Here is a 12150-nt window from a genome sequence, read left to right on the forward strand (position 1 = left end):
TAGTCCACTTTAGTACTTGAGTGGAGCACATCATTTATTGCATGACTCATAAGGGTGAGTTTTTATTAGAGCTATTTACAAGCAACCATAGTGGCTTATTGAATAAAAAGTCTAAAATACTGTGCAAATGTAAAATGGCTGAGAGCGTTATTATTTGCCAGCACCTCCTCTTCATTAACTCCCGGAATTATAATCTACAAATCATCATCAACTTTCTATTAGTAAAATCAAATAGACAACACACAATTAACCATTATGTTAGCTATCCCAATTGCAGTTAACCACATACAACAAGAGGGTGCCCAGTCTCGTAACAGCAGGTCCAAATGCTAATTAATCACTTAAGTGATCTGCACTAGTATGTAAGCATTCAAGTTTCTGGAAAGAAGTTCTTAAGAACTAGAAGCAATAAGTTTTGCTCACTTAGAGCATCTCACTTGATGTATGCTCTACCATTAGTTTGAGCTCTATCTATTTGACCAAAGGAACAATCTCTTTGGTGGATATTTTGATCGCAATCATCCAATTTTATAATGTTCAGTTTTTGCTATGAGCAGATAATTCCATGTAGAGTAACATATTTGGTTTTTATCAAGTAGACTAATTGACATTATGCAGGTTTAGATTAGGAAATTTATATTCTAAGAAGAGTTATTTCATAGATGTTATCAAAAACAAAAACTCTCCTTCATGGTTTGTCAACGGAAGATGTTTTAGTCTCTAATGCAGGTTTTGGAATTCATGGAATAAACAGAAAGTTGCATGGTCACCTCCAAAGGCATGGGCATTCTCGACTGATTATTGGTTTCATGACTCCATCTGGTTTGGTCGGCATGGTCAGTGAATGGGTTGGCAGATGTACAGGAGGGCATAAAAATGCTTCAAATCAGGCATTAGAATATGGAAAGATGTGTATGGAGATGGTGCCTGACTTACCAAAGCAAAAACTCATACAACAATTTCAAATCTCCCAAGGATGTGCTGACTTGATATTAGAAAGGGTTCAGAGTTTGCAAGGCTATCTATACACGTACTTTAAAGGGAATCCTTTTCCATATCCAAAATTTGTCAAAACATTTATACATCTAAAGCAACAGTCTTCAAGATGGCAAGATGGATCCAACATTGATTGTCAAGCTTAACTCCAAATGGGGAGTGTCTTGGAATGCTTATCAATGGTCCTACATATTTTTATGCATTTGAGCTTATCCTCTAGCTATCAAAGACACTTGTCTGATATGGCTTATCATCCACAAGGGAATATGGACATGTACAAAAGCCCAAGGGTTTGGGGTCTCAGATGGAGTATGTAGCAAATGCAAGGTGCATGAGGAGTTGCTCCCTCACTTATTTGTCAGGTGCAAACACAATATTCTGTTTAAAGAAGAGTTCTAGAAGGCCTGCAATGCTGATGCCTCTCTGTTTACCTGGAGGTCTTTATTATTAGGTGAATCCAGTTTTCTGGATGTACCCTTATGGACCTACCTCGGGGGGGTTTTCTTGTTGTAGTTGTGGCTGGAAAGGAACAAAGCTTTATTTGTTCATCCTCATTCCTCTTATGCAATGCCTCTGTCTATTTGCTTTATTGCTATAATGAAAGAGATGTATAGTCTAGTGGCTGATGTCTCTGATTATGAGGTTAAAGTGCTTCAAAAAATCCTGAAGTGGCAAAGATGGAGACCTACCATTCTTTCTCTTTACCTTCTAGAATGCATGTTATCCTTAGGTACTTTTCCCTATTTATCTCCTTTGCGTGATGTTAACCTCCCTCTTTGCCTTCCTTCTTTTGGCTAGGATAGGCCCTATCCTACCTTAGGAGCACTTGTAATTTTTCCTTCTTATTAATCAATTCAACATTTTCTCCAAAAAAAAAAACTCACCTTCGTGAGGGGAGTGATATCATAACAAAGGTGGGACCAAGGGTAGGACACGGTTCCTAAGCACATCTATCTAAGCATGCTAAGTTAAGGGGTCTGTTAAAGATACACCACGCGGCCTTTACGAGCAGATGGTTGGGTGAAGAAGTTCCCCTTGTAGTCTCAATGATGTTTGTGTCGTGGTGTCATCCAGATGCAAGGAGATCTCCAGGCAATTTGAGTCACTTTTATGTCTCCAGGAGGTTGTGTGTGTGTGTGTGTGTGTGTGTGTGTGTGTGTGTGTGAGAGAGAGAGAGAGAGAGAGAGAGAAGAGAGAGAGAGAGAGAGAGAGAGAGAGAGAGAGAGACGCCTCTCCTCATGCCCCCCCCCCTCCCCCCCCCCCCCCCCCCCCCCCCCCCCCCCCCCCCCCGCGCGCGCACACACACACACACACACACACACACACAAGAGCTTTCTCTAAGAGGTGCCAAGATTCCTTGTAATCTTGCCATCATTGAAATTATTTTCATTGTTGCTTATATTTGGGCCCAATGCAACATCTCCAAATTTTATCATATGAACAGGGACAGCCATATCACCCTTTTTTTTCTTTGGGTGGGCGTGGCCAAGCTGCTAGTGCTATTTTAGAAATTTGTATCTAGTGAACTGTGGTGATCTCTCTCTCTCTCTCTCTCTCTCTCTCTCTCTCTCGACCAATTGATTACACAGCTTCAATGGCGAGCTTGCGTCGCATGGCATCTCTAGACTCCTTATGCATCCCAAGTTCGAATCCCGCTAGTCCTAGCAACAGCCATCTCATCAGGCATTCTAGCTTGCCGAACATCTTTCTGTGTCAACCGGAGCTCACCATTGGCGCTCTGAAAAGATACCCTCCCCTCAAGAAAGCGGTTAACTTCATGAACAAATGCGGAAGAGTCCCTGCCACCTCGAAGCTAGCACTTGTGTGCAGAGCTCTGTCCAGTAGCCAGTTTATTGATGAGTTTCCCGACTTCGAGAGGTTACCTCAAGGTCGGTTTTCCGGACCACCGGGCAATGTGCGCAGGCCAGGCGCCCCTTTCGCAAGCAACAAGAAGGAAGCCATTGTGACTAAAGGCTTGGATCTTGAGAAGAGTATTGTTTATTCCGAGCTAAGGGAGTCTGCATGTAGCTGGGAAGTGCCTCCAAGATTTTTCATGCCTTATCACAATGATACAATGGGGGAGAAAGTGCTTGTGGAAGGAGGTGTGCGCAGACATACCCATGAGACCGACTCAGATCTTTGCATGCAAAACAGCGGCGGGCAAAATGATTTGAAGGGTCGCCCAATTTCGCTAAATGACGTGATGGGCCGCCCCATGTCGCTCCGCATGCTCAAGCGAAAACTGTTGAAAGTGTCCCCGCAAACTGGTTCTGATAAGCAATGGAATTCAAAGGCGCCTTTTGGCGAACCTAATCGATCTGAATTTGCCTCTCATTGTGGTGCCAGCACCAGGCCAAGATTGAATTATCCCACGGCCGTAGGGGATTCAGTCTTTAGCGCCTTTGCCTCTCTTGTTTACATGTTAAAGGTGCTCCAACAACATGCTCTCTCTACAGCTTGCATGCAGACTCAAGCAAGTGGCGTCGATGCTGTTGATGTCAAGACGGCATTCTTCCATCAAAACTGGGTGGGGCGCAGTGCATATGCGGAAATGCTGGACTCATTACTCTGGTTGTTTCAGCAGGTCTTTTCTTGTACACCTAAGCTGATGCTTCTCACCATGATGCTTTTGGCGGATTTTACCCTGCATTCGGTCTTGAAGCATGTGGCCATCCCTGTGGTGCATCTTGGAGAGCCCCCGACCATGACAACTCTCGTGTACAATATGGCCAGCTTCACCATTGTGGGAGGTGTCGATGCAATGCCCCAATATAACAGAGCAGCAGAAGAGCAACAGCTTGTAACTAGAAAGGAGCATGGATTCAAAGAAGGATTTTTGGATGGGATTTTGCAGAGTGACCCAGGGGTCAAAAATGGAGATGGTAGTGCTATTACACATGGTAGAAGCTACTCAAATGGTAATTGGGACTACTCATTTCTAAGGAAATTGAGTCCGGAGCATGCTGTGGATGGTGCTGGAGATGATGGTGGTGCCGGTATCTCTACATCATCACCATCATCATCGCCACTTATAAAATCCTCATTGTTACCATTGCATCATGTCACTGACATCAAAGGTGTGGACCTCGATCCAACAATCAAAAACATGCTGGTTGCCCCTGTGCGGGCACCTACGTTAGAAGCCGATAACTATCCATGTTTTGATCGGACTGATCTCAACTACCAGCAAGAGATCAATTCGGATCCTAGTAACCCTCTCCTCCTCGCTAATTATGCTCAGTTTCTTCATGTGGTGCGGCACGACAATGGCAGGTGATGCTCAAGCTGGCCCTAAAGTTTTTTTATTATATGGAAAGAATGACAATCATGCACATGTGAAGCTATACATGTATGCATTTTCACACATATACACGGCACACCACATAGGATGTCCATATGAATATGTTGCACACCAACATCCACATTTGTTGATGCATCATGTACAGCTTAAGGGCACCCACATATATTGAAATCCTAAGCTGATTCTTGTGTATGTTATGTTTTCTGCCGCTTTATCCTCCATAGCGTGCCCATAAACTTTACAAAATTCAGACACATCACGCTCTTCAAATCGACCTGTGCTCTTGGCATGCTAGGGTCTCAGACTTTGCATGCATGTGTGTGTGTGTGTCTTTCTCTCTCTTGACCACCTAGAGCTACTCCCATTCTTTTATGACCATCTTGGTTGTTTAACACCATCCATATTTTGCTTGTCCAATTGAATTGCTTCATGTAGTTGCATGTATTTGTGTTTTAAGACATTTTCAAAGCACTAATTTGGTGCTGTTATCTATCCTTATCAGGGCGGAGCAGCTCTACAGGAGAGCAGTGATGCTGGATGCCGGTGGCGATGGGGAGGCAATGGGGAGGTTTGCGAGCTTTTTGTGGGTGGTGAAAGGGGATGTAGAGGAAGCTGAGAGTGCGTACAAGGCAGCGGTGACGGTGGATCCCACCAACGCGTATCATGCGGGGTGCTATGCGCACTTTATGTGGAACTCGAGTGCAGGCCAGGCTGAGGAGAACTCATGCTGTTGGATTGCAGACAATTTGGGCTCCAACTCTGAGCAGATGCCAAGCTCATGACAAGCCACCTACAAGCAAGTTGCAATATGATGCCCATGTGATGAAGGCAGCCACCACCCTTTTTCCATCAACCCAAAGTAGGGCAATGGGAGAAAGCTATAGTGTAAAGTTACAAATATTCAGCCTACTTTTTAACAGGTTGAGTATAGCAAGAAAACCTTCAGCTATACCCATACTTCTGTCTCTTTGTGAGTATGCATGTATACACACTCCCAATTTTCCTTGTACATTAGCCATATTACTGAGGCAGGCACTCTATAACATGATGTACAATAGACTTTCATTTCGAGCTCTAATCTCAATCGTTACTTCGTTGCGGATTTGGAAGCATCTAGTCCACAGTTAAAGATGAAGCTTGTTTGCTGTGATCTAAAATTTGAGATCAATCGGCGATGTTGAACGTCCAAAATTTAAGTCCATTGTTCTATCGATACTAGTCTGGCATAAAAAACTCAAAGAGAACTTCTTGGGAGAGCTGTGACCAGTCATAGCACAATAATCCCTGTGTTCCTTCCAAGAAGCTCATCCAAGTGGCATCTTTGTATTCTCACAAGAAGATTTAGAAATTTTCTCATGTAGGAAAATGGAGTCTTTCTCTGTGTTTTTCATACAATGCATAACACCATGAGCTTTTGTGAGGGAGGCGCCTCCCTCACAGAAGCTCATGATGTTGAGGTAAGTCACAATGTGGGAAATATTGTGAGAATTTGTCCAAAACTTCTTGTGGATCTGCATTGTTGAAGGTCTCTACAGGTCTTACATGAAACACATGGGCATGTACCGAAGGTCTCTATACATAGAGCGGTCGTGCACGAGATACATGCGTGCATGGGGCAATGCGAGAAGAGAAGGGTGGGGGGGGGGGGGGTATCAAATAAAGGGATTAGGAGAGTAGTCAAGTGAAGTGATTATATGGTGCCAATAAAGTTTAGTGGAAATCAAGTCTCATGTTATGAAAAGTCAAAAAACACCAACTAGCAAATTTGATTGAATAAGCATGTGGCTAAATTATGGGCAAAAGCTTACATATTTCTAGGCAAAAGCTTAAAAAAGCTTGGCTAGTTTAATCAAGGGATTAATTTAGTTGCGTCAAGTCAACAGTTCCAATCTTGTTGATAATGTTGTGATGGTCACATGCTTAATGCTAGTTTTACATGTGGCACAAATTTTCCTTTGTTTTAGTCACCTTTATGTCGCTCTCTTGAATTAAAAAGGCAACTTCTCTTTGGAAAGGGAAAAGAAATCACAATATAGAAGCACACGATACAATGTTCGGAAAGGTTTACCTCAACTTAGCCTTGAGCTAGTTGGAAATGGACATTGGCCGGTTGCAAACAAAGGAAGTAAAACCGGTGAGATATACAAGAAGATAGTTCAAAAATCTTGCAAATTGGGAAAATTCTACTAGTATTTCCGGTATACATCTTTACACGGAGGTAGTGTTCGAGAAAGTATTTTTTCTAGGCGGCCTTGTTTCCTCCTCCGTAAGATGCAAACTGGCATTTCCAAATTTGCAAGTTTTTTTATCTATTTCTTTGCAATTTTTGCAGTTTTTTCTTCCCCTTTTCCTAGTTTTAAACCAACTAATCTAGAATTTTGAACCGGCTCTAGGCTAAGCTGAGGCAAACCTTTCTCGAACACTGCAAGGAGGAAACCCGGCCGTTTGGGACTTTCCCAGTGCTGATGCGATACCACTAGCAAAATTTGATTAATGACATGATGCCTTCCATGAGCACCATCCAAGGTTTCTTTGTGTTCACATTAAATCTATCTTTTTCAGTTTGTCATTATCAAAGGTGGCATATTTTTCCGCATGTCACTAAAGCATTGGTATAAAGCCATTGAAAGGTGCCTTCTCCTTACCTTCTACCATCACCACAAGACAAGAGTCTCCTCACACTCCCTCTAGATTCCTTAATAAGCTTAGATTCCTTAATAAGCTGGACAAACAAAAACTTGTCACCAACCAAGGGTACTTTCATTATTTGTCTCCAAGCCTTCAAGAATTTTGATGAACATTGAAGGTGATCATGGTGCAAGTCATCTTTAAGATCTTAGCCCTACCCAAGAAGCGTAGCTCAGTTGGTGAGACCTTTGTGATGTAACCCAAGGTCGAGGGTCTGAGGCCCACGAGTTGCGTTCTCTTTGGTGTATTCTCCTCCCCTATTGGGGGAGTGGTTCCCACGGTTGCCTCTTGAGGGTGTAATGTACAACAATGTACAATTGTAAATACATGATATGTGTATAGTTTCTCCCTACTACCTTCCCCACGATGGTGGAAAAAAAATAAACAAGGTAAAGATTTACGACGGCCTATAGAAAGAAGAGAGAGAGAGAGAGAGAGAGAGAGAGAGAGAGCGCTACCTCGACTTCAACAAAGCACTCCCATATGCACACATTAAAATCCAAAAACGTTCAAATGCTACATGAAGAACATCCAACAATTCAATTCAATGGTAAAGGAATTGCACCAAAAATCTTTGCTTTTCCTTATGCCCTTATGTATGAGTGTTATATTAATTAACCTCATGAAAACATAAAGCATATATAATATTAATGAATATATCAATAGAACAAATTACACAATAAAATGATGCATGCTATCAAATGAAAGAAAACCATAATATATTTAGGATACAAATGAATATTGAAAATGTTTAAACCTAATCCCTAATAATAATACATGCACTAAAGTAACAAGTTGACGTTTACACATCAAAATAAAAAGTTGAAAAAATAAATCTTAGTTGTGAAAAAATTCTAAAGCAAATTTGTGGTGAACAAATTCTTTAAGGATAATTTATAATTTTTTAGTGAGAAATTGTCTGTAAATGAAAAGAAAATTTACTAGAAAAAAAGTATGTTTTAAATCAAAAATTTTCATACAATACATAACATCATGAGCTTTTGCTCGAGAGGCACCGCATAGCTAGCTAGGTATGATTGGGGTCAGGGGACCGCCGACCCCCCCATCGGGCCGGCGATCCCCTACCCCAATCATACCTAGCTAGGTATGGAGTGCCTCCCTCACAAAATTTTGGGGCCGGCGGTCCCCTGACCCCAATCGTACCTAGCTAGGTATGGAGTGCCTCCCTCATAGAAGCTAATGATGTTGAGGTAAGTCACAATGTGGGAATTATTGTGATGTGGTTGGGGGTGGGGGCGGACTCATCAACATGTAAACATACCATGTGAGTTCTATAAAGGGGGTTATTTAGCTTCACGTTTTATACATTTTCAACATATAAAGGGTAGCAATCAAAGAGAAGATACACAAATTGAAATAGAAGAATAGTGTGTTATATTTACGAAAAATTCACAGATTAGGTGTTTCACGACTAGGTCATGAAAAGTGTGATACAGGGAGTTTTCTAGCCTCCTATAACAGCAAGTAAAAAATCACAAGGCTTGCCTGGTTTTTGTTGGCTTAACCCAAATTACACTGTCCCTCAACTCTCCCTCCTTATTTTGTGCAAAAAGAGAAAGTATACTTGCATATCTTTTTTTAAGACTCCAAAAAGAATGTACAATCAACTTCAAGCACTATATGTGTGTCGAGGGGGCATAGTTTCCAAAATGGGGCTTGTACACCTAAAAAATAGGAGACCAACAAAGAGCTTTTAAGTATAACTACTCGAAGGACCAATGCAACTAAATGCACGTTTCCATATTTCGGTAGCAGCTTCCTTGCTCCATGATAATTTATAACATACATGAGCTCAATGCTCTCACTCACAACATTTTAATATTGAGCCACAACATCATTGAATTGAGCGACCACATATTTTCCCTCAAAGACACAAAGGATCATGGCTTTTCAAATCTACTTCAGATGACGGTGATTTGGGTGCAAACCAAAATAGCTTGGTTTTGTAATTTACTCCCTCCCAAGATCAGGTTGTTTGCATAGAAGATAATCTTCTAGGTCTTTCACACCCATTTACAAATTTTTGTGGCCAAATCCTACATGGTGAGGCAATTTTTGAACAAATGCAAGTGTCAATGCCAATCTCTCTAGCACGAATCTCATTCCCAGTTGGGGTGGCTCCCACCACCTTCCATGAGAACATCTTTATGGAGTTAGGCCATTTCATCTCCTAGATGACATAAGCACTCTTGTTCCAATGCTCTTCTGACCATTTTTCTTCCATATCTTGAAAAGTGTAACAAATCGGCCCTGTGCTTTCTAAAACATCTTGTTATAGGTATCTTGGGTCTTGGCAAGTGCAAACACTTTGTCTTTTGGTCAATGCCAGGCTTCCCAGCTCAGCATTGACCCCGCCACAAGTATAGGCTATAGGATGGAACTTCCAAGACTCTATTGATTAGAAGCCTTTGATAGATACTCAGAATATGGTGAATTACTAATTGCTCCACTTACTTCTAGCAGATCTTTCTATTGAGGCGGTCCTGGGCGGGCAACAAGAGAGGCGACCTCTAAACACCTCTCAAGGCTCTCCTGCTGCTCAATTGGGGCTGGGGCAACCACAAGCACAACAAAACAACAAACCACAACCAAACCCAAACAAGATAGGGGCAACACCTATTTATGGTATGCGAACTAGGACGCAAGAGAGATTTTTCACAACCAAGAAGATACACCACAAAACACACACAAGCAACCTCACACCAAGACACACACAAAATGGACTAGAGAGAGCTAGAGCAAAGGGAATAGAGAGAGGAATGGATCTTGCGTAATACCTTATTTGTGACTTGCAAATGGAGATGTCTCATTATGATGCTATCGTAGAGCTTGTACAAAACTAACTCAATGCTTAGTGAATGCTAAACATTGCCAACACACACACACACACACACACACTGTCTTAGGGTGTGGGAGACCTCTCACCACAATACCCTCTTACAATGGACACAAAATTGGCAACGAAAACACACTAAACACTTGTTGCTAAAACAAGGTCAACCGATAGAAACTCAAAATACACAAGTCACCTTGAATTCACCAAACCGTATTGCACAAATGAAAGGACGAAGATTTGAATGTCGAATCACGCCTTTGATGCACCAAACCTCAATTTATTGATGATGGAGGAGCATATACAATAGTGGTTTTGAGATTTTTTGAATTCACGCTCTCTCACTTGCAATGTGTAGCTTGAAAGCTTCTCTTACACCAAAAGTGAAGCTCACAAAGTGGTTGCTACACCTAAGTCTCTCCTCACGCATAGAGTGTTGGGGTGCTTTGTGAGATATTGGAGGTTTTTTTACAAGAAGGAGAGGGGACTATTTATAGGTTGGAAACCCTCATTAAGATTAGCTGAAAACTCTAATTTACAAGCTAACAAATCAGGATTATGATTTCTTCTGAATATCAAAACATTGCAGGTCTTCTTTGTCTGCTGGAGTCATGGATGTGGGCTCAAAAGAGAGCATTATTGATGGTAGATAAGGTGAAAGTAGAGTTTTAAGAGAGAGAGAGAGAGAGAGAGAGAGAGAGAGAGAGAGAGAGAGAGAGAGAGTTACTATGCACATGTATTGAGGTGAGGTGTCTTTTATGGTTAGGTCAATGGCTAGTTTGTATTAGTAAGTTAGTGATTAGTGTTAGTAATCACTAGAAAGTTAATGATATATTTACAATGGGTAGAATGAGGTGGATGATTGAAGTAAGATAGTTGAATGAAGTGAGGAAATCCTTGTGATGGTAAAGCTTGAAGAAGTACTTACTTGTGTAGGTTCCCAAAATGACTATCGATCATCTTCTTCTTCTTCTCTTCTTTATGCCACCTCCGTCAAGGTTGATTACCGCGATGAAAATGAAAATTTGGTTGATGAGATTTCTCAATTTGCAGAAGTTAAGCATGGTTTACATGCTGAAATTTATGTATATAGAGAAGGGGTAAGATGGAATTATAGTTTGGAAGTAATAGAGAGAGACATAGAGATGGTGTATGTACATATAGAGCTCATATTAGAGCTATGGAAGTAAGAGGGGAGGTTAATGGTGAAGAAGGTGAGAGAAAGCATGAAAGGTGCAGGTTTGAGTGAGGTATTGAGAGGAATGAGTGTGTGTGTGTGTGTAGAAGTATGGAAAGAGGTGAGAGAAGACTATGGGCTACTTGTGAGAAACGTGGGCAGACTGAGGTCCACTCAAAAAATCCTAGTTCATTGGTGATTGCTCCAAAAATCATCAAAATGTTTGAGGTGATTATTCAGCTCTTGTTCCACATTTTCTCTTTTGACCACCGCTTCAAATTCGGAGTGGTGATGGATATACAAAATCCCACCAAAACACCTGTTTTTCTTCACAAAAAAGTCTGCAGTGGCCCCCCGTTTGTTGAATTTGCATATGGCTCCAAAGGTGAGCCCCTTCTTGCATGAGAGCATGATCTAATGGATTCTTAGGGGTTCAAAAATATGCATGGTTGTGGATTATGCATCAATAAAATACATGGATATGATGGGAAAAAATAGGCTAGTATATATAAACAATTTATGGAGTCTAGAATAGTGTCAGCTATTTATAAATATAAAATGAAAAAAAGAGATATATGAGAATATAAGGAATCAAATGAGGGGACCCTCATTTGAAGTATACTTATTTACAAGAGATAAGAAAAAATACCTCTAGGAAATAGGAATTTAGTGAAAGACAATGACTGATGGTGAAAGGTATTTTTGAAGTTTTCCCTTGGAGTGGATTCATACCAAAATAAGAGAATCTTGTATGAAAATATATTTATTTGGACTTAAGAGTATGCAAAATGGTAAGAAAAATTGTGATAATGATGAATCAATGGACATAGCATACATAAGCAAATAACGCACACCTATGTATAAATATTTAAATAAATACCAAAATAATTTTAAAAATTCTTTATGTTTAGGCTCTATATAAAATGCAATACTTATACACAAATGAGCCATAATATATTCTATGTTTTGAATTTATATAATTTTTTTGGTTCAACTAGCCTAAATTACTAGCTAGCTGAGAGTTTTAAGGAGATATGGAAAAAATTCCCTAACTCACACACGCCTATGTATAGTGAAAAGGTAAGAATAGCCACAATGTTTACGTGATTTTGGTAGGGTGAGGTAACTCACTAT

At 40.8% G+C, this 12150-nt stretch overlaps 1 protein-coding gene across 1 annotated transcript; it reads left to right on the forward strand.

The window, feature by feature from the left end:
* The first annotated feature begins 2478 nt into the window (after positions 1-2478).
* LOC147429641 (uncharacterized) lies at positions 2479-5401 on the forward strand. Its single transcript, XM_086495897.1, has 2 exons — positions 2479-4269; positions 4800-5401. The coding sequence occupies exons 1-2, from the start codon at positions 2591-2593 to the stop codon at positions 5077-5079; spliced, it is 1959 nt and encodes a 652-aa protein (XP_086352023.1). The 5' UTR covers positions 2479-2590; the 3' UTR covers positions 5080-5401.
* Positions 5402-12150: the final 6749 nt, after the last annotated feature.

The sequence above is a fragment of the Adiantum capillus-veneris genome, chromosome 22 (assembly GCF_014529385.1).
Source record: "Adiantum capillus-veneris isolate H3 chromosome 22, ASM1452938v2, whole genome shotgun sequence".
In the NCBI taxonomy this organism is placed as follows: Eukaryota; Viridiplantae; Streptophyta; class Polypodiopsida; order Polypodiales; family Pteridaceae; genus Adiantum; species Adiantum capillus-veneris.